At 46.4% G+C, this 20,477-nt stretch overlaps 1 protein-coding gene across 1 annotated transcript in view; it reads left to right on the forward strand.

Annotated features, from left to right (window-relative positions):
* The window catches only part of ATP13A5 (ATPase 13A5), a 56,031-nt gene that overhangs the window by 21,576 nt on the left and 13,978 nt on the right, over window positions 1-20,477 (forward strand). Inside the window, exons 13-21 of the mRNA XM_077826167.1 lie at window positions 4,266-4,327; window positions 8,738-8,888; window positions 12,606-12,692; window positions 14,379-14,535; window positions 16,211-16,328; window positions 16,902-17,026; window positions 17,354-17,517; window positions 18,217-18,339; window positions 19,646-19,725. Of these exons, the coding sequence (XP_077682293.1) occupies window positions 4,266-4,327; window positions 8,738-8,888; window positions 12,606-12,692; window positions 14,379-14,535; window positions 16,211-16,328; window positions 16,902-17,026; window positions 17,354-17,517; window positions 18,217-18,339; window positions 19,646-19,725 (1,067 nt within the window). The remainder of the gene's footprint in view (window positions 1-4,265; window positions 4,328-8,737; window positions 8,889-12,605; window positions 12,693-14,378; window positions 14,536-16,210; window positions 16,329-16,901; window positions 17,027-17,353; window positions 17,518-18,216; window positions 18,340-19,645; window positions 19,726-20,477) is intronic.

A 20,477-nucleotide genomic window follows, 5' to 3' on the forward strand; every position in this document is an offset into this window, starting at 1 on the left:
TGAAAGCAGCTATCAAATCCCCCCTCATTCTTCTCTTCTGCAGGCTAAACAATCCCAGCTCCCTCAGCCTCTCCTCATAAGTCATGTGTTCTAGACCCCTAATCATTTTTGTTGCCCTTCGCTGGACTCTCTCCAATTTATCCACATCCTTCTTGTAGTGTGGGGCCCAAAACTGGACACAGTACTCCAGATGAGGCCTCACCAATGTCGAATAGAGGGGGACGATCACGTCCCTCGATCTGCTCGCTATGCCCCTACGTACACATCCCAAAATGCCATTGGCCTTCTTGGCAACAAGGGCACACTGCTGACTCATATCCAGCTTCTCGTCCACTGTCACCCCTAGGTCCTTTTCCGCAGAACTGCTGCCTAGCCATTTGGTCCCTAGTCTGTAGCGGTGCATTGGATTCTTCCGTCCTAAGTGCAGGACCCTGCACTTATCCTTATTGAACCTCATCAGATTTCTTTTGGCCCAATCCTCCAATTTGTCTAGGTCCTTCTGTATCCTATCCCTCCCCTCCAGCGTATCTACCACTCCTCCCAGTTTAGTATCGTCCGCAAATTTGCTGAGAGTGCAATCCACACCATCCTCCAGATCATTTATGAAGATATTGAACAAAACCGGCCCCAGGACCGACCCCTGGGGCACTCCACTTGACACCGGCTGCCAACTAGACATGGAGCCATTGATCACTACCCGTTGAGCCCGACAATCTAGCCAGCTTTCTACCCACCCTATAGTGCATTCATCCAGCCCATACTTCCTTAACTTGCTGACAAGAATACTGTGGGAGACCGTGTCAAAAGCTTTGCTAAAGTCAAGAAACAATACATCCACTGCTTTCCCTTCATCCACAGAACCAGTAATCTCATCATAAAAGGCGATTAGATTAGTCAGGCATGACCTTCCCTTGGTGAATCCATGCTGGCTGTTCCTGATCACTTTCCTCTCATGCAAGTACTTCAAGATTGATTCTTTGAGGACCTGCTCCATGATTTTTCCAGGGACTGAGGTGAGGCTGACTGGCCTGTAGTTCCCAGGATCCTCCTTCTTCCCTTTTTTAAAGATTGGCACTACATTAGCCTTTTTCCAGTCATCCGGGACTTCCCCGGTTCGCCACGAGTTTTCAAAGATAATGGCCAATGGCTCTGCAATCACAGCCGCCAATTCCTTCAGCACTCTCGGATGCAACTCGTCCGGCCCCATGGACTTGTGCACGTCCAGCTTTTCTAAATAGTCCCTAACCACCTCTATCTCCACAGAGGGCTGGCCATCTCTTCCCCATTTTGTGATGCCCAGCGTAGCAGTCTGGGAGCTGACCTTGTTAGTGAAAACAGAGGCAAAAAAAGCATTGAGTACATTAGCTTTTTCCACATCCTCTGTCACTAGGTTGCCTCCCTTATTCAGTAAGGGTCCCACATTTTCCTTGGCTTTCTTCTTGTTGCCAACATACCTGAAGAAACCCTTCTTGTTACTCTTGACATCTCTCGCTAGCTGCAGCTCCAGGTGCGATTTGGCCCTCCTGATTTCATTCCTACATGCCTGAGCAATATTTTTATACTCTTCCCTGGTCATATGTCCAACCTTCCACTTCTTGTAAGCTTCTTTTTTATGTTTAAGATCCGCTAGGATTTCACCGTTAAGCCAAGCCGGTCGCCTGCCATATTTACTATTCTTTCGACTCATCGGGATGGTTTGTCCCTGTAACCTCAACAGGGATTCCTTGAAATACAGCCAGCTCTCCTGGACTCCTTTCCCCTTCAAGTTAGTCCCCCAGGGGATCCTGGCCATCCGTTCCCTGAGGGAGTCGAAGTCTGCTTTCCTGAAGTCCAGGGTCCGTATCCTGCTGCTTACCTTTCTTCCCTGCGTCAGGATCCTGAACACAACCAACTCATGGTCACTGCCTCCCAGATTCCCATCCACTTTTGCTTCCCCCACTAATTCTACCTGGTTTGTGAGCAGCAGGTCAAGAAAAGCGCCCCCCCTAGTTGGCTCCTCTAGCACTTGCACCAGGAAATTGTCCCCTACGCTTTCCAAAAACTTCCTGGATTGTCTATGCACCGCAGTATTGCTCTCCCAGCAGATATCAGGAAAATTAAAGTCACCCATGAGAATCAGGGCATGCGATCTAGTAGCTTCCGTGAGCTGCCAGAAGAAAGCCTCATCTACCTCATCCCCCTGGTCCGGTGGTCTATAGCAGACTCCCACCACTACATCACTCTTGTTGCACACACTTCTAAACTTAATCCAGAGACACTCAGGTTTTTCTACAGTTTCGTACCGGAGCTCTGAGCAGTCATACTGCTCCCTTACATACAGTGCTATTCCCCCACCTTTTCTGCCCTGCCTGTCCTTCCTGAACAGTTTATAACCATCCATGACAGTACTCCAGTCATGTGAGTTATCCCACCAAGTCTCTGTGATTCCAATCACATCATAGTTCCTTGACATTACCAGGACCTCCAGTTCTCCCTGCTTGTTTCCAAGGCTTTGTGCATTTGTATATAAGCACTTGAGATAACCTGTTGATCGCCCCTCATTCCCAGTATGAGGCAGGAGCCCTCCCCTCACAGACATTTCTGCCTGTGCTTCCTCCCGGTATCCCTCTTTCCCACTTACCTCAGGGCTTTGGTCTCCTTCCCCCGGTGAACCTAGTTTAAAGCCCTCCTCACTAGGTTAGCCAGCCTGCTGGCAAAGATGCTCTTCCCTCTCTTCGTAAGATGGAGCCCGTCTCTGCCCAGCACTCCTCCTTCATGGAACACCATCCCATGGTCAAAGAATCCAAAGCCTTCTCTCCGACACCACCTGCGTAGCCATTCGTTGACTTCCACGATTCGACGGTCCCTACCCAGGCCTTTTCCTTCCACGGGGAGGATGGACGAGAACACCACCTGCGCCTCAAACTCCTTTATCCTTCTTCCCAGAGCCACATAGTCCGCAGTGATCCGCTCAAGGTCATTCTTGGCAGTATCATTGGTGCCCACGTGGAGAAGCAGGAAGGGGTAGCGATCCGAGGGCTTGATGAGTCTCGGCAGTCTCTCCGTCACATCGCGAATCTTAGCCCCCGGCAAGCAGCAGACTTCTCGGTTTTCCCGGTCAGGGCGGCAGATAGATGACTCAGTTCCCCGGAGGAGAGAGTCCCCGACCACCACCACCCGCCTTCTCCTCTTGGGAGTGGTGGTCGTGGAACCCCCAACCTCAGGACATCGCATCTCATGCCTTCCAACCAGCGGAGTCTCCTTCTGCTTTCTCGCCCCAGACATATCATCTGGTCCACTCTCCGCAACGGTACCTGTGGAGAGAACATGAAAGCGGTTAGTTACCTGTGTCTGTGTTACTGGAACCCGGACATTCCGCTTACCTCTTCTGGAGGTCACATGTTGCCAAGCTTCTTCACTGGCCTCTTGGCTCCTGTGTGCAACCTGCTCTATATCTTTAGAGCTTTGTGCCCCTAGAAGCCTATCCTGAGTTTTGTCTAGAAAATCCTCAGTTTCTCGTATGCAACGCAGGGTCGTTATCTGTTGCTCCAGACCTTCAATCTTCTCTTCCAATATGGAGACCAGCTTGCACTTTGTACACACAAAGTCGCTTCTGTCCTGTGGAAGAAAGACAAACATGGCACATCCAGTGCAGGTCACAACAGCTGAACCCCGCCCTTCCATATCACCTTCCTACTACGAGCTTCCTCAGAGCAGTTTGCAAGATGTAAGCCTCACTGGGCTCACTCCAGGCGAACTCCCAGGCAAACTCCTGCTGTGAGCTGCTCTGCTGTCCCCGCTGCTCAGCTGGTTCGCGAAGCTCTGGCTCTTTTTAAACAGCCAGGCTTCCCTGACGCAAACAAACAGACACCCTAATGCCCGCCCCCTGCAGGCTAGCAGCCAATCAGACACTCGCTCAGGCTCTCACACTGCCCTCCCAGCAAACACACGCTCGGATACTTCCTCAGCAAGCAAACACACACACACTCGGATACTTACCAGTCCCAGGCAAACTCCTGCTGTGAGCTGCTCTGCTGTCCCCCGCTGCTCAGCTGGTTCGCTGCCGCTCAGAGCTTTCAGCAGAGCTAGGATGATTTTCACAACTGAGTATCCAGCCTGCTGCAGTTTGTTGTAAATGTATTGTTTGTATTCCTGGTTCTCCTCTCAACTACACCAGTTTTACACTGGCATGACTGACTTCAGTGCAGTTTGATTTACACTAGCTTTAGTCAGAGAATCAGGGCCTGAACTTCTAATAAAATAATCAGATGTTTGTTTGAACCTAGACTGGCACCCTAACAGAAGATGGACTGGACCTCTGGGGGCTGATCCCTTCAGAAGGAAGCTGGTAAAGATCTTTGTCCACAAATGGATTTTGTATTTTGGGATTGTGTTTAGTGATTGGCAGATCTTAGCTATATTGTCTAAACAGCCAAGAGTTCATCCAAACCTTACCCATGAGGGAGCTTCCTCATATGCCCAGCTATAGTAAAGAGAGGGGCAATGCAGTCTAGTGACTAGGACAGTGGCATGGGAGTCAAGAGAACTGGGTTCTCCTCACAGCTCATTCCCTCACCTGTTGGACAAGTTGCTTTGCCTCTTTCACTTCCCTCGTTGTTCTGTTCTGTCTAGCCAACCATCTGTCCCCCAAACAACTTTAAAAATAAATTAAATAACTACTTAGGCCACTGTTAACATCCAGACCACCCTCAACGGACATACCTTACCAGCCAAGCTCATCAGACTTAAACGTTCAGACTCCACCCCTCTGCAACAAATTCCATTTCAATTCCCCTTCCAAAATTTTTTGAGAGCTGGAGGTGACAAGTGGTGTGTAATTTCACAACTTGTTTATTACAGCCAAAAATCAGCTGTTTGTTGTGTATACCATGGTTCTAAAATTAATTTTAAACCCACATTGCACTGCGCATATTCCATTTGGCTCAAATACATTTGAGGGGAGATTAGCTGCCCATCATCTTTCGCAGGGGATCAGCATATGCATTATATCAACATCCCAGACTTCAGCAGTGGTTGCCAACATATCGGGTACTTCAGCACAGAGGAGCTAATTGTATCATGATGAGTGATAAAGTGAGCCAGAAAGTTGCAGTGCTGTAAAGTGCCAGTGTAGACAAGCCCCAAGAGTCTCCCACAGGGCAGAGACAGAACATTTTCTTTGGCAAAAAGCTCAGAAACCACAAAAAGGAAAATAGCCCTGAATAATGTCATGATTATTTCACTTGAGTTAACTGTGCAGTTCAGTGTAGTCGGCGTTGCTGTAGCTGTGTTGGTCCCAGGATATGAGAGAGATAAGGTGGATGAAGTAATGTCTTTTATTGGAGCAACTTCTGTTGGTGAGAGACACAAGCTTTTGAGCTTACACAGCGCTTTTCTTCAGGTTCTGGCCACCAGGTGTCTCTTTCACCAACAGAGATTGGTTCATGTGACAGGGTCGGGCCAGATGGCTACAGGAGAGTGATAGAAGGCAGATATATTAGCCTCAGGTTAAGTAGGTCCCTTTTCCCTGGGTAAGGTAACAGGGAAGGTTCCAGAACAATCAGGAACCTTCTGGAAACAATTAAGACAGACAGGCTTATTAGAACAGCTGCAGCCAATCAAGAAGCTGCTAGAATCAATTAAGGCAGGCTAATCAGGGTACTTTGGTTTAAAAAGGAGCTCACTTCAGTTTGTGGTGGGCGTGTGAGGAGCGGGGAGCAAGAGGCACTAGAAGCTGAGAGTGAGAAGACGTACTGTTGGAGGGCTGAGGAGTACAAGCATTATCAGACATCAGGAGGAAGGTCCTGTGGTTAGGATAAAGAAGGTGTTGGGAGGAGTAGCCCAGGGAGTTGTAGCTGTCGCACAGCTGTTCCAGGAGGCACTCTAGACAGCTGAAATCCACAGGGCCCTGGGCTGGAACCCGGAGTAGAGGGCGGGCCCGGGTTCCCCGCAAACCTCCCAACTCCTGGTCAGACACAGGAGAAGTTGACCTGGACTGTGGGTTCACAAAAACCATGAAACTGAGGGCTGCCGTTAATTTCTGAGGCAAGCAAATCCACCAATAAGCGCAAGACCCACCAAGGTAGAGGAGGAACTTTGTCACATCCAGTAAAAGATATTATCTGCAAATAAAATTGACATTGATGTACTAGGAAATTCTATAAGGTGTCAACAGGGGCATCATTTCAGATTTTGAAATCAAGGTGGACGTCACACATTTCCAACAGTTGACAAGAAGATGTGAGTATCAGCTGACCCAGAAGTCACCTGCTACAAGACAGGCCCAACAAAGAAAGTAACAGAACGCCACTAGCCGTCACCTGCAGCCCCCAGCTAAAACCTCTCCAACGCACCATCAAGGATCTACAACCTATCCTGAAGGATGACCCATCACTCTCACAGACCTTGGGAGACAGGCCAGTCCTTGCTTACAGACAGCCCTCCAACCTGAAGCAAATACTCATCAGCAACTACAAACCACACGACAAAAACAATAATCCAATAACCAATCCCTGCAACAAACCCCATTGCTGACTCTGTCCACGTATCTATTCAAGGGACACCATCATAGGACCTAACCACATCAGCCACACCATCAGGGGCTCGTTCACCTGCACATCTACCAGTGTGATATATGCCATCATGTGCCAGCAATGCCCCTCTGCCATGTACATTGACCAAACCAGACAGTCTCTCCACAAAAGAATAAATGGACACAAATCAAACATCAAGAATTGTAACATTCAAAAACCAGTAGGAGAGCACTTCAGTCTCCCTGGACACTCAATAACAGACTTAAAAGTGGCAATTCTTCAACAAAAGAACTTCAGAAATATACTTCAATGAAAAACTGCAGAACTGGAATTAATTTGCAAACTGGACACTGTCAAATTAGGCCTGAATAAAGACTGGAAGTGGATGGGTCACTACAAAACGTAATTTTCCGTCTCTTAATATTCAGCACTTCTTGTCAACTGTTGAGAATAGGCCACTTCCATCTTGATTGCATTGGCCTCGTTAGCACTGCCCCCACACTTGGTAAGACAACTCCCATCTTTCATGTGCTGTAATATTTACACTGCTCACTGTATTTTTCAGTCCATGCATCTGATGAAGTGGGCTGTAGCCCACGAAAGCTTATGCCCAAATAAATTTGTTAGTCTCTGAGGTGCCACAAGGACTCCTTGTTGTTTTTGCTGATACAGACTAACATGGCTACCCCTCTGAAACCTATGCAGTTTCAGTAAAGGAATTTCACTCAGCATGTGAAATGTCCTTTGTACTTTTAAACAAGATAAAAGAACAGCAAGAAAGCTTATACAGCATTTAACTGCTTTAAAATGCTTTATAAGCATTAGTTAATTAATTTGCCAAATTTCAGTAAGAGTCCAAGGGCTTATCTAAGTTGCCTGAAATGGAACAGATTTTGGTGGCTCACAGAGACTACAGGATCCACAATGCAATGCTGCTTTTGATCTCATATTGCCATATTCAACATTGTTGAACTCCACATGGGTTGCATTTCACCATGTCTGATTTAGTAGTAAAGGAGGATAAATAAATTATAGCTTCTTTTTACCATGCTCACCTCAAACTTAATGGGCCTCCTGTTAGTTCAATATTCCACGTAGCAGATACATTCTAAGAAAACAGACAGTGCTAGGCTGCGTAGTAGGCGCATGTCCTAGAGCCATAGGAAAGAGAGAGGAATCAAGATTATAGTGGGGGAGAAATAATCCAGGATGAAATTGCAAAGACTTCACTCAGCCCAAACTGATTTATGCTCCGTTTCTGCCTCAGGCAGGAGGAGAGAGCATATTCAGGGAATGTTGCATTACTCTGCAATGTTCGGGGCCTGAGTCTCTTCTGACTTACCCCAGTGTAAATCAGTGGAGTAATACAGGTTTTAAAACAGGTGTAAGTGCGAGGTGTCTCAGGTCCTTAGATGTTAAGGCCACTTATATAAATGAAGGAGTTGGACATAATTCTCTGCACTGCACCTTGTGTCATCATTTACACTTGTGCTGGGTGGATGTAAAATGTTAACAAGTCAGAATTCTCCACTCACACCAGCAGCGGCCCCTCACAGGTGTTGACACCGAGGTAAATAATAACTCATAGTGCAGGGCCGTGGAGAATCAGGCCCAGTGAAGTCAAGCGTGTCACTTTGACACTTCACCAACACTCTGTTGGGCTCCCAAAGGAAACTGTTCAGCGGGATGTTTGTCGTGTTGTAGCTGTGTTGGTCCCAGGATATGAACGAGACAAGGTAGGGGAGGGAATATCTATCTTTCATTGGTCCAGTAAAAGATATAACCTCACCTACCTTGTCTCGCTCAGTGAGATGTAGCAGACTACAGGAAGCGTCATCACTCTTTTCTGTTGTGTCTTAAGTTTCCAAGATATCTCTTTTAATAAATAATACCAGGAGTTGTCAAGCAGGGCTCTAAAGGTCCTGTGTTAACGGTAGTATTCATACCCGATTGCCTCAGAGATTATCTTTCCAGTAACAACACAGTCTGAAGCTCAAAAGTAAAGCTCCATGCTAATTATGTTTAAGACACCTTTGGCTCATTGAGCAGATTAGGCCTGTATATCAAATGGACTGGGGCCTGGATCCTCAGCTGCTGTAAATAGACATAGCTCCACTGAAGTCAGCCGAGAGGAACCTGTTTACGCCAGTTGAGGATTTGTCCCCATGAATCTAAACATTTCTATTTGTAAAGAAATTGGACACTAACCCTATGTTTTAAATCAGTTTCCAGAACGTCCACAGCTTTGCCTCTGGTACTCCTTTGCCTTGGGGACTGCTGTGTGGAGCCATGGCGAGCTGTCATTCACTCATAGTTCTGGATGAGAAGATAGAGGGAGACCCACTGGACAAGAAAATGTTTGAGGGCACTTGCTGGGTAACGTGACAATTATTCTAACTGCATGTACACAGTATGCAAATCCTTGAGAGCATTCCCTTAATCATCAGGCAAGCAACTACATAGCCTGGTGGAAGAAATACGTAATAACTAATGAAATTCCAGTGCCATGTCTACACAGTGTTGTCATAATCCCATAGTGTAGATGCAGGCTACAGTGACAGAAAGGGTTTTTCAATTGCTGTAGGAATGCCAGCTCCCCAAGGGACAGTAGCTAGGTAACAGAAGTATTCTTCCACTGACCCACCTGGTTCCACACAAGGGGTGGAGTCGACATAGCTACAGTGCTCAGGTGTGTGGATTGTTCGCACCCACCAAGTCTCAGTTCTCAGTCCTTTTGATGAAAGACCTTTGTTTTCCCAAAATCTTTGGAACAAAAAACCAGATCAGAAGAAAAGAAAATCAAGGCACTTTTTAAAGTCACTGGGCCAAATCCTGTTCTCAGTTACACTGATGTGAATCTTGCGCAACAAAGCTGATTTAAGATGAGTTACTATAGTGTAACAGAGCAGAACCCGACCTCCCCCTGCTTGCAGTGAAGGCTTTGGCAGTGTGTTTCAACAGGACATTTAAAAATCTCCCCCACATGGTGGATGCAAGAAAGGAACGTGGATGAGCTGTGCTGACTGTGAAAATAAGTTTGAGTGTAAACCTATTCATTGCGTTGGATTAAATCTGCAGAGAGATGTGAGTTTCCCACACTGAGAACGAGGTCTGAGTGGAACAGAGCATGGTTGTGGCTGAGATTCAGGCTGAAAGTGGGGAACCTGAGGCAGCTAAGGAGCATTGCCAAATCTATGGTATCCACCCAAAGGCTGGAAGTGCCCAAGTATACAGTAGCTGCTTAGGAGATAGCAGAGGTAACCACAGCCAGGAAGAAGGGGAGGGACTTCTTCCCCCACTCTGCCTGCCTGATGATCCGTGAATTGTGAATGACCCTGAGCAGGGTGGCTCAGCTCAGCGTGTGGGGAACACATGGGAAACTCAGTGGGGTGGGGATGTCAGTATACTACCTCCTCCCCCAGAGAGCCTGGAGTGATGCCACAGCGGTCCCCAAGCCCTGACTACCAGGAGGTGGGGCAGAGAAAGGAATTGGCAGTGGGGAAGATGCTTCCTCGGCAGAGGGTTTGGATCCCTCAGCTAGTAAAATCACTGCACGGTTAAGAGCAGCTTTGCAGAAAGCCAGCCTTACCTTGCTCCCCCCACATCCCCAAAGAGTTACTTCCTATAATACCCAATGGGTGGGGACCCCCAAGATCCTGCTGAGTGGCTGACACTTTGAGAAGCAGAGGGTCACCAGCCTCACTCTCCAGAGGCTGGATGGGAGGCAGGAGTGGAAAGCCCAAGTCTCAGGTTCACTCCCAAAGGTTTTGGGGAGGCAGGGCTCAGCCATGGACGGCCGGTGACCCGGCCATTATGGGAGGCTAGCCCCTGGCCCCTCCCCTCCTGCCCAAGTCCTGTCCCCCCTCCCTCTCCCTTTTTGTTCCCCCCCAGAAGCCCAGAGCACCCTCACCATGGCTGGGTAGCACGGCTGCAGTGCCCCCAGCACCTGAAGCCCCGGAGCACCACATGGGCCAGGGCAGAGTGTTGGGAACTGCAGGGGAGGTCTTGGGGCAGAGTGTGGGTGGAACCACGCCAGGCTGTTTAGGGAGGCACAGCCTCCCCCAGTCTATGATACCTGCCACCCATGGCTAAGGGGGCATGTGAGAGCTCTCCCACTGCATATCCCTCCAGTAGGTACTAAGAAAAAAATATGGGATGGTTATCAAACAGCTCTGTACTGTTTAATGAATAGAGTATGCCAGCTTGTTAGGAAAATGTGTTATATGAATAGACATTTGAAATAAGAGATAACTTGCAGATGTGTCTTCCAGGTCACAAGCCTATGGCCTTCCCTAGGATACTGGTCTAGTATCCTTGCTGTGTCCACTTTTAAAATAAAGAGAGATGGAGACCTGGGAAACATCTGATTTGTTTTTATGAAAGACTGTGACACAGTTTCCCATCTCATCTTGTTACCTGCCGGGTGTGAAAGTGTTAATTTCTTTTTTGGAACAGAACAAGCAATGCAATGTCTATGCATTAGTCTATTCGTGCTTAGTCTATTCATGCTTCTGATATCAGGAACTAAAAATCATTAGGGGGTAATTAATGCAAATCCTTAGACAGGTAAACAAGGCTATAGGAGTACCACCCCCCTGGGGAAATTGCATACAGTAGTTTTGACTAGCAGACAGAGAACTAAGAATTGTATAAAGTGGGCAGCCTGCTATGGGAGAAGAGTCATTCTCACTCGCTCCAAGAACTGACAAGAGGGACAGACTACAGAAAGGGTTCGAGGGACATTCAAACCTACTGGGGTCTCCATGTGGAAGATGGGCGACTCCTGCTCAGACGGGCATTCACATCACCTGCGTATAGTTTTCAAGTTATGTTTTCTCTCTAATGCTTTGGTTCTAAATAGATACTCCACTGTATGACGGCTGGCTGGTCATTGGTTAGCCCTGCCATAGTGGCCAGGAGAGAGAAGGTTGGCAGATGCTGAACAAAACTCAGACTTGTTCAGGTGACCAGTGAGTTGTAGGAGAAAATTGCAGCCTAAATCCCTGGTCTGGAGGGAGGGGGAGGCAGGTTTCTGCCCAGAGAGGGGTGGTGGGTACAGGCCTGAAACCCAATTAGGGTGCCCTCAAATAGGCCATGAAAGGGTCAGATGTACTTACCTCAGAAAGATGACAACCCTCAATCCCACAGAGCCCCATGACTCTTCCTTCATGGTCCTTTCTGCCCCCTCTTCCCCCAAGCAATAGCAGCATGGCTGACCTGTGGCTGTGCAGTATATGATGGAGACACTGAGCATAATGGAGAGGAGAATTTTGACCTAACATGGGTGAGGACACATTAAAGGCCCTTTTCTAAACACTGCCTTCCAGATGCACCTGTGCTTTTTATAGAAGCGTGTTACTTCGTTGTTTAGCGCTCAGGAGAAGTGGGCATTACACTCTGGGACTTACTAACAGAACAGGTGTTCACAGCATGAGCCGATGAAAAATGTGATCTCTCATAACCATAGACACCCCAGATTGTGGTTGGCAGGCACCTCCCAGTGTGTCTAGCCAAATGCTCTGACCGAAGCAGGAAGGGTCCAGTATTACTCTTTCCGGAGACTTACCTAACCTGTTTTAAACAAGGGATTATGACATAACCAATTGGTTCATTGTCTAAATGAGTCTAGCTTCAACATCTTGTAAAACCCATGAATGTTAAATTTACCTGTATTCAATCACCCTTTGTGTTTACACTGGTGACAGACATATGAAAGCATGGATGTCATGTATGAGCACCCATGGGATCAGCCCAGGAGAGCTGAGATATCCAGCTTCTGCTGGCAGTTTTGTGAGTGTGACATTTTGAGTGAAAGGTATGTTTTCTGGTTGGTTGGCTTTTGTTTTTTTGCATTCTCACAGCAAAAAAAACCAAACAAACCTCGCTTGTGAAATATTGCAAAGCCACATTTCAGAAGTGCAAAGAAACCAATATGAAATGGTGAAAACTTGAGCACAAAGTTTAACCCCTCAAAGACTGGAACTTTTGCACATCCCTAAGTATACCTATGGCCATAGGTGTAGGTTGAATATTTGAATGCTTCCTGGTCAATGTCCTAATTTTATTATTGGTGTAATTTCCTCCCCCACAAAGGAAATGGAAGATTCCAGTACAGCTCATAGTAAGGTTGGAGTACCAGACACAAGTGTAATCGTTAAACCAGGACCGAATGCTAGAAATGTGAGTTCTCTGTTTTTAACAGAAAGATTATGGTGTGTAAGTAACTTCTAGCAGAAGTAACATTCATTTACCTCTCCGATGTTGAGAATTGGCTGGCAGCTTTAAATTGCCTCAACCGTTCTTTTATGCTATTTTTGCATCTTATGAAAGGTGTCCCTGTAACGGGGTCGGCACCTGCCTCTCACGAGTGCCCCCTTCTCTGACCGACAGTGCCTGCAATCTTTCAGTTCTTTTCAGCAGGGCAGCACCCACCTCTCGCAAACGCCCCCCTCCAACCAATGGATGTCTCGGCAGGTCTTCAGTGAGTCAGTCCTCTGGCCGAGTTGCGTACACTGTCCCCCACTTCCAGAATACACCGTCCAACCGGGCCTATCTCAAAGTCCTTAGTAATGCCCTGTAGCCCTCCCTGAGCACCAACATCTCTGTAGCCCACCCTCGTCCTCAGTCTGACCAACAGGGCCTATCTCAATACCTGAGTTGGCCAGCTTACATGTGAAGTTCCTGCTCTGGAGTGGAGCAGCATTCCCAGGGCTTCCTCCCTGCGGACTCTTTGCCTGGCCTTTAGTCCTCTGACCCCAGCTCTCCAGCTGGGTCAGTCTAGTCAGCCCCCTTCCGGGAGGTAACAGTTCCATACATAGTCCCTTCCCCCTGGCCTGTCTTAAGTGAGTCCTGGCAGCTAGCCAAAAGCTATTCCCTCACTTCCCCATCCCTGCCAGCAACTACGTGCCTTAACCCTTGCAACCAGACAGGGGCATCTCCTGCTTCCCCAGTCCCTGCAAGCAGAGCGCACTCACGCTCCCTGCAGCTCCTTCTATATGCGCCTGCTGGACCCTCACTGGCTGCTCCCTGAGTGGCTGAGGCAAAAACTATTTGCTATACTGGTAGCAGCAAAGTTTTCCTGCATGTTTCTTTCACACACTTGGGAAGAGTCTTAGAGATGAAAAATAGACATTCTAAGAAGTAAGGACAGACGCCTCGGAGAGGAGGACTCTAACATTACGACAAAGCAAACGTGCTTTTCTAGGCTATTCAAAGTGAAACCTGTGCAGGGAACAGCTGACACAACTGGATATTAACAAATCACCTGAACGGGATCAGATACCCTGGTTACCAGACTGAACTAATCTATAGGAAAAGACGTGCATTGTAACACACTGAGAAAAAAATAAACAGAACACTACAGGTATTACTTTACTCCAAGCGTTTCTCCCTTAGCTCTCAAAGGGTTTCACACAAATAAATGCAAAATGGCTAATGAAAGGCAGACTAGAACAAAGCACAAAACAGGATGGAAAACATAGGCTGACTATCAGGGAGGAAAAAACCCACGGAGGTCTATAAGCTGTGGAATAGTTTGCCACAGGAAGCAGTGGTAGGAAGCCCCATCTTCAGAGACAATTTAAAAGCTAGCCGGGACTGAGCACTGAAGAATGTGCTATAGGGAACAGCCCTGAATTTTCTAGAGGAAAGTGTATGGAAATAGATTAGATGTTGTGCAATTTGTGTCTGGTCCCTGTGATCCCATGTGCTAAAGGTAGCAAGTGAAAAGCCCTCAGACTAATTAACTCAACTCCAGAGAGAACTCACAATAGGAAACAAATACCAGTCTAGCCAAAGGATAGATTTTCTGTTTGCAAAATGAATTGAGCATCTAATTAACATCTTACCTTCCTGACCTTTCCTCAGACTCCAGTGGATGGGATAGCAATCCTACATCAGTTCCCATTTTCCTCCGGGCTGCAGAGGATGTCTGTCATTACCCAGCAGATTGGGAAGGACCCATATGATCTGTATATGAAAGGAGCACCAGAAATGGTGACCAGCTTTTGCAGACCAGAAACTGGTATGGAAACGTATATATGTGTGTAAATATATATATATCTTTATTTTTGCTCAGTCCAAAAGGGAATTGCCCTTGAGAGTTACTGTGCACCTGTAAATCTCATTGACACAGTTACCATGGCCTTCTTGCATGGTCCAGTAGCTGATTTGATGTACAGTCAGATGCTATGATGATTTACTCTATCTGGAAAAAGAAAAGGAGTACTTGTGGCACCTTAGAGACTAACCAGTTTATTTGAGCATAAGCTTTCGTGAGCTACAGCTCACTTCATCGGATGCATCCTAAAGTCTCTAAGACCATCCTAAAGTTACATTTGCCTTTAAAATCTCTGTATGGAATTATCAGATCCAACTGTAGATTGCAGGCTTGAGCCTTAGCTACTTCCAACTCACACTGTGCACAACTGAGGGAGGGACAAGAGGCAAAAGTAGCTTTAATTCACCTTTGTGCCTCTCTTGGTCCTGGGCCTTCCCCCCCACTAGTGTAAATTATAGCAGTAACAGAAGCTTCTCACGTCTCTGTCCTGGCCTGGGCCCAGCCCAGCCCATTCACAAAGCCAGCTGCTTGCCATCAAAGAAAGCTCCCACTGAGGCATAGAAATATTAGGTGATTCACCCAAAAAGTTACACAGCATTTAAGTGGAAGAACTCAGACTAGAAAGGGGCAGAGCAGGGTCAAACCTGAGGTTGAGAGTAGTGGAGAAGTTCATAGCCAAGTTCCAGGCTGGGGTCAATACCAAGGACCAGAGTCCAAGTCAGGGTCCAGATAAGGAGACGAGATCCACATCAAGGTGAGGTCAAAGCCAGGCATTCAAGGGAAGACGTGGTGATGGTGGCATAGAAGATCCACACTGTTGCCTGAACACTTCCCAGAATGTCCTGTGGGTTTATATAGGGTTGGGTGCCAATCAGGAGCCATGAGGCTGCTGCTTGTCAGACTCTTTGAGGTGGGACTTCTTGTGGGCTGTGGCCAGAGCAGTTGTGAATAGTGGAGCGCAAGCTAATTACAGCTGCCACTGGAAGTGTTGCATGCCTGGCAGCTCTGCATGCCCAGATTCAAGACCTGCTAGGCCTTACGTTACCCCCTTTCTATGGGCACCCTCTGCTGGCCTGGGTTTGCCAGGATGGGCTATGTGATGCTGTGGCCTCCCCACACTGGCCCTGACATGACTGAATTAGGCCAGACAGGCCCAGGAAACAAGGGAGATATTTTATGAAGAGGCTGCTAATTGGAAGCAAGATCATAGGTGGGTTTTACTGTGGCATACCAGAATACAATCCTTACCCGGGGGGAGTGGGTGGGCTGTGACACTCCTGCAACCTTAGGTGCCTTACAATGCCTTGCTGAAGTAGCTCTCCCCTGGGCTGCTCACAAACAATATGCATGCTACACCCTGAGTGACTACATTCAGGGTCTCACCAGCCTGGGTTATACTGCAGGGTGATCCCAACATGCCCCCAGTCCCAGATTTTCCCTAAAAATGTATGTTCTGTACTGTCCAGTCCTCTCCTGGACAATAAAATTATATTAAGTCCATTATTTCTTTAAAAAATAATATGCACACAACTTGTCTCCCCAGAGATTAAGCCATAGAAGAAAAGAACCAAAGACTGGATATTCTTTAAGTCACTAAAACCATAAGACTTGTCCACATGTTCTTTTCTCCTCTAAACAGTCCCAGCTGATTTTATAAAGGAGCTTAAGGTTTACACGACCCAAGGTTTCAGAGTGATTGCACTGGCACATAAAGCACTAAACATGGGAAAGGATGTGGAACTGGACAACTTAGAGAGGTAAGCTTTGCTAATGTCCTGTTATCACTACTGCATACCTCTCCACTCAAACTCTGCACGACCTGCAAGTGGAGAGGGATCCGGGAATAGCTAAGCCATTTAGCCTGATCCCTACACTGCTAATTGCCCAGTAAGCTAATGGGTTAAACTCAGCCCCCATGACCTTCATCTTTGCATTAGCTCTGTATTGGCATGTTGCCAGCCCAGCATGACGAGCAGCTGGGGATGGGAGCAGAAAGGAGGCATGTCTCCTCCCCATGTACGCTGTCTTCCAGGGGGTACAGCAGATTTCTGATCCTGAAGATATCTGGCGTCTGTGTGTGTGTCCTGGCTACGCTTCCTGCTTAGTCCACACAACCATGTTGTGGAGGCATGGCAGTCTGTGGAAAGCTGTAGAAATGTAAATGAATCAGCTTTGCTTCGAATTCAGTATGAGTTACGTTTCACTGGAAAGAAAGGTGCATTGCCATTCCCATGTGGATTCTATATAAAACAAATGCTGCACTGAGATTCTCCTCCCGACCCAAACACTATCAAAACAATCTCACTGGGTGTTTTTATCTTCATTCTCAGGGAGGAGGTGGAGTCTGACCTCACGTTCCTTGGCCTTCTGATAATGGAAAATCGGCTGAAGGCAGAGACCAAGCCTGTCCTGGAAGAACTCAGCGCTGCCCGCATCAGGAGCGTTATGGTCACAGGTATCATCTCTGGGCCTGATCCTTGTAGCCCTCCAGGTGCAGAACTCCCACATTGGACAGTAGGAGTTCCATGAGCCGATGGCTCGCAGGATCTGGTCCATGGACTTGCTGCCCCTGTTACATTAGCTCTAGATTAGAGCAACGCCACTGAATTAAACAGTTACAGCAGCATACCCCTGGTGTAACAGTGGAGAATCAGCCCTCTGGTCACTAGAAAAAACTGGGGAGAGAAAAGTGTGGGTGGGCAGAGTGTGTAGCACAGTAAAGTTACAGTAGACCGAAGAGCAGATTTGTTGCCACAGTCTGCCTCACTTGTTTGTTTTCCAGGTGACAACCTTCAGACAGCTGTTACTGTGGCCAAAAATTCTGAAATGATTTCCAAGACCAGCAAAGTGATTCTCATTGAAGCAAGTGAACCAGAAGGACCCACCCCAGCATCCATTACCTGGCAACTTATGGAAAATAGCAAACAAAATGCATCTGGAATCACTGTAAGCACAACTGGGGGTGTTGGTCACTTTTCAAATGCTGATGGGATTTAATGAAGCCTTGAGGCTTTTAACATGTGAAAAGTGGTTTTCTTACTGCTTTGCCCAATAGGCTTGAAGTTGCTGTGACATGAAGGGATTGAGGAAACATGAAGGATTATTTTTTAAATCTTCCATCAGCTGGGGGAGTGATATTTGATATAGCCATCAGCTCAGAACAACTCATAAAATATAATAGTAAATAATAACAGTTCTCTGCATATATATAGCATGTCTCATTCACCCAGTAGGGCTCTATGGTTAAATACAACTAGAAACATATGTTGTGTCTGGAAAAAACTTCAGTGTAATTTCTATAGCATAACTGACAATCATGTTGGTTAACATGTAGTATTAACAAGTGTTAGATCACAACTAAGTAGTCACATGGAGACAGAGCCACAAAGTTTTACAAAGGGGTGGTAGGTGAGGTAAATATTTTCCCCATTTTACTGATGGAAAACTGAGGCACAAGGTGGTTAAATGTCTTTTCCAAGGTCTATTACAAGGTGGACAGTGGAACCCAGGTTTCTAGATTCCATTTCTCTAGCCACTAAGACCGCAATACAGTCGTGGTTTGAGCAATTACATTTGTCCCCTTCATTAATCATATGTTAAGACATTATGATCCCAGTCTAAGAGTAACTCTTGTCTGATTTCTAGGACACATGTGTTAATATTGAGGAAAGGACCATTCCTGAAAGGGAAAGCAACAATTACCATTTTGCCTTGAATGGAAAATCCTATCAGGTTATAGTGAAGCATTTCAAGAGTTTGCTGCCAAAAGTAAGTTTGCGAGGAAACAAAGAGCTGTTTCTTACAAAAACTTTGAATTTCAAAGGTGCTATACTGATAAGCAGGTGTGAGAGTCACTCAGCTCATTCTCAACAAAGAGACCATGACCATGCAATGGCCCCCATGTTCCCCAAATTTCTCCTGAATGTTCTGCTCTTAGCTGGTCTCAGTGTTCATTCTTCTGAGGATTCAAATAAGAGTGAAAATTGTGGGGTGAGCTGTATAATGGAATTACCACTTTCCTTTAGAATTTAATTAAGAACATCAACTCATTTCTTGTCGGCCACCAACACAGCCATTGACTAGTGGCCACTATCAACCTGGGCTGCATTTGAACTGTGAAAATTTGAACTCAAAAGCAAAAATCTTCACCTCCTGCTGCCCATCCCATGATACATGCAGTGACCACAGAGGTGCTCTTTTAAAATCTCTGAGCCAGATTCTCAGCTGTTGGAATTCATTGTAGTGCCATTGACTTTGATGAAGCGACACTCCAATTTACAGCAGCTGAGAATTTGTCACTGTCTGTTGTGCAGTTCGAAAATCCTATTATAACATCATGGTTTCACATGAGCAGTATATAAAAATGGCCCATTTAGGGCATTTTGAACGTTCATCTGTCTCACAAGGAGATAAGAGGAAGCACAGAATTCATTTAATTGTAACAGTCTTATTAGGGAAACACACAGGCATGAATCAGCATTTCTAAAGCTGTGGTAGTAACTAATAAAACTGGTCTCTAGCGCTATTGGTGAATGATCACATAGACTGGCGATCCTACGTGATCCTGAAGAGTTGAGCTAAATTTAAAGGGATACTGTTCATGGAGCAGGAAAATGATCACACAGAGATGGGATCACATTGCAAACACCTACAGGCTGATCCAAAGTCTATTAAAGTCATGGGAAAGATTCCCATTGACCTCAGTGGACTTGGTGTCATGCCCTTATTTTGGAACTGGATTTTTAACACTTCGAAGTTTGTGGGTCTTGTGACCCTGGGTTTTGGTACAGCTTTTTATGAGAAGAATCAGGTTCAGATTCCAAAAACTCCAACATGTGGGGGGAGGTTCAGAGTGGGGGGTTTGGTCCAATGCCGTCTGTAGATCAAAGAAGAAAAGTGAACGGTTTTATAAAAAGCAATAAGATGCTATTGCAGCTGATTCAATAATCAAGCAGGGCTGAATTCTCCCTTATGCTGCTAAATATCATACAAGGGACACTGGATTCCTAACAGCGCTAAAAATATTTGGGTTTTTTTTTTTCAATCTAGTACCTCAACGTTCTTCTCTCTACAGATACTAGTGAATGGGACTGTTTTTGCTAGAATGTCTCCTGGGCAGAAATCCAGCCTCGTTGAAGAATTTCAAAAACTGAAGTAGGCTCAGTAGAACGTTTTGTAACCATAATTACAACAGATACTGCCACACAGAGAAGTAAAGCACAGCGTATCTTTACGTTTGATTACGAACTCAGCTTTCTCCCCCTCCCTTTCTCCAGGCTTAAACCCTCTGTGTACCCTCTGAGCTCACAGTGTATGGTCCCCTTCCACCCAAATTCACACCTAATCTATCTATACACAACTGTAGTGACTTTAGCCTTAGACCAATGTTAGCCACTACACTCTACAGTATAATATATAAAAGGCACCATTAAGCACGAGTGGCAGGATGAAATAAAAGTCCATGGGTCAGATTCTAATTTCAGTTACCACAGCGTAGCTCCAACTGAGCTGAGTGGAGTTACCCCAGGCTGCGAAAAGCAGGTCAGAATCTGGCACATGATACTGGACTGAAACTGGCTCATTCAGGCATTAATGTTGAAATTAATGTTTCCCATGGCCAGATGTCACACTGTTTGTAAACACTGTCTGCAATGCAGAAGCAAGAGAAATACTTTTTGTAACTTTTTTAAAGTAAAATGATTGCTTCTGATGCAATGACCACTCTGGAGATTGAAAACCCTGCTTATACACTGTTGAGGTAGTGCAGAGCAGGGACAAAGACAGCGTAGGTTTCCCCATGCTGAACACTGCAGCCTCCTTTGTTACTCAGTAATGGGTCACACGACTGAACTCTCAAAACCACTTTCTAGCATGTTGTATAGATATTAGTGCAGAGGTTCCCAAAC

Source organism: Eretmochelys imbricata, chromosome 9 (assembly GCF_965152235.1).
Source record: "Eretmochelys imbricata isolate rEreImb1 chromosome 9, rEreImb1.hap1, whole genome shotgun sequence".
Lineage (NCBI taxonomy): Eukaryota > Metazoa > Chordata > Testudines > Cheloniidae > Eretmochelys > Eretmochelys imbricata.